The 2,427-nt window shown below is 40.5% G+C and overlaps 1 protein-coding gene across 1 annotated transcript; it reads left to right on the top strand.

Annotated features, from left to right (window-relative positions):
- Nucleotides 1–1,290: 1,290 nt before the first annotated feature.
- Nucleotides 1,291–1,799, top strand: GTSF1L (gametocyte specific factor 1 like). Its single transcript, XM_028169279.1, is given in 3 exon segments — nt 1,291–1,389; nt 1,391–1,722; nt 1,724–1,799. Coding segments are annotated over 3 exon segments (507 nt in total).
- Nucleotides 1,800–2,427: the final 628 nt, after the last annotated feature.

Raw genomic sequence — 2,427 nt, 5'->3', positions numbered from 1 at the left:
AGACACTTTCAGACAAACGAAATCAAAAGAGTTTGTCAAGAGGAAATTCTAAAAAAAGAAAACTTTGAGCAGAAACAAAGTGATCCCACATGGTCAGTTTGAGATGCAAAAGCAGATAGAAGTAAATGTGAGCACAAGTGTAAACAAACTAGCAATACTATCTTGCGAAGTTTCCTTTAAAATTAGGCTTAAATACAGGGAACAATAACATAATAAGGCAGGAGGGAAGTAAATGAAGAAAAAGCCCTGTATTATCCAGGAAGAAGGTAATACTTATTAACTCTAAGCCTTGATAAGTTATCTATAAATGTTTTCATTGTAGAGTAACCACGAAACGATTAGTTCTACAATGCATAACTTACAAAATAGTGAAAGAAATGGAAAGTTTTTTTTAACGTCTATTTAAAATAAGGGAAGAAAGGAGAAAAAAAATGAACCAAAGAGTAGGCTAGGAAGCACAAAATAAGACGGTAGATTTAAACCCAAATATATCAGAAATTATATTAAACGTGTAGGTTTAAAGACAGGTAAATAATAAATTAGGAGTTTGGGATTAGCAGATACAAACTATTATATATAAAATAGATAAACAACAAGGTCTCACTGTATAGCACAGGGAACTATATTCAATATCCTGTAATAAACCATAATGGAAAAGAATATATATATGTGTGTATATATATATATATATATATATATATACATATATATATATATATATATATATATATATCTGAATCACTTTGCTGTACACCAGAAACTAACACAATATTATAAATCAACTATACTTCAATTTAAAAAAAAGACAACAGTTTTGAATGGCAGCTTTCCCCAAGCCCACCTCGTCCCTTGAAATCGACGGACAGCAAGCAGCCTTTTTCTGATGACACACGCTCTGCCCATGGTGACTGTCCATGACCACCCCGAGACATCACATAGTTTGAGTCAGAGGCAAGGGCGGGCTGCCACGTACCTTCTTTACCTCCCTGAGGGGCTGCTGTGGTTTGGGCTCTTGCATCTGCTTTGTATAGTCCTTCTGTCTCATGGGCCATTTGATGACTGTCTGTTCTCTGTGCAGCTGCTCCTAACAGCCCCTTGTCCTTCTTCCAACCCACCGCTCGTGGTCCCAAAGAACAGGGAGCACAGGTTGTTCAGATATGCGCCAACAGAGTTCCAAGGTCCAACGCTGGCAGAGGACTGCTCCATCCTTCTTACCAAAGTGCTTTTCCATGAAGGACGTTTCATTCTGACTCTGGGCATTGGACTACTCTGCTTCAAGAACTATTTCCCATGGAGCCAGAAGCCTTAGAAATTTGCCCTTACAACCCTCAACACAAAATCCCACTCAGAAGATTTCAGTACCACCTGGCATCATGCAGGAGAAAGAACCCCCCAAAAAGCCAAAAAGATGGCCAGCTGCAAATACAACACCTGCCACGTGCTCCCCATCAAAAAGCTGGAGGAGCCTGAGGCTGCCTTTGTCAACAGAAGCACAGTGGAGGAAGAGGACAGCTTGAGCCCTCTGAAGGTCAGCCTTCCGAGTTCAGAGCAGAACGGAAACACCCCTCCAGTGTCCCCCTGGCTCCCCAACCCCGATGTCTGGAATGTAGATAGCACGAATTGCCACCCCATGTTTGTCCTTAAGACTTTTGATCCCCAAAAGCTTGCTTGTGAAAGAGACACAAGAGAGTTAGAGAGAGAGGACCACACCCCATCCCTGACCACCCCCAGAAGATCATCAGACCAGGAGAGTAAACCGCCAGCCGCAGAAAGGAGATGCAGGCCTCTTAAATGCATGAAAGCAGATGCAACTCACCAGAATAAAAGGCATACAAAGTAAACTACAGTGGGATGCTTTTTTTTTTCTTTCTTTTTTTTACCTAACAGATAGGTTTAATAACACTCTGCTGACAAAAATGGAACAAAATGGGCACTTTCATAACATTGGTGAGAGAATGTAAGTTGGTAAACTTCCCTGGAGGGCAATTTGACAATAGCTATAAAAATTATCAACGTGATGGAATAATTCTACTTCTGGGTATTCATCCTGTTAATATATTCACACATGTGGACAATGAGGTAAGTACAAGGGTATTCATGGCAGCATTATGTGTAGCAGCAAAAGGTCAGAATTGATCTAAATATCCATTGGGAGTATTTGATTAAATAAAGTATGGTGCCGGCATGTAATGAAATAGTATGCTGCCGTGAAAAAGAGTGAGGACACTCTTTCCGTAAGACGTGGAAAGGCTAAGACATGTTGTTTAACTCAGAGAGGAGCACACTTTTTCTATAAAAGGCCAGAGAGTAAATATTTCAGGCTTTGAGAGCCATATGGTCTCTGTCACAACTATTTGGCTCTGCCTTGGTAACATGACAGCAGCCACAGGCAATATGTAGACCATGAACATAGTTTCCAACAGAACT

The sequence above is a fragment of the Balaenoptera acutorostrata genome, chromosome 15, assembly GCF_949987535.1.
Source record: "Balaenoptera acutorostrata chromosome 15, mBalAcu1.1, whole genome shotgun sequence".
In the NCBI taxonomy this organism is placed as follows: Eukaryota; Metazoa; Chordata; class Mammalia; order Artiodactyla; family Balaenopteridae; genus Balaenoptera; species Balaenoptera acutorostrata.
Note: the sequence above shows the minus strand (reverse complement) of the source record. Positions and strands in the feature narration are given on the sequence as shown.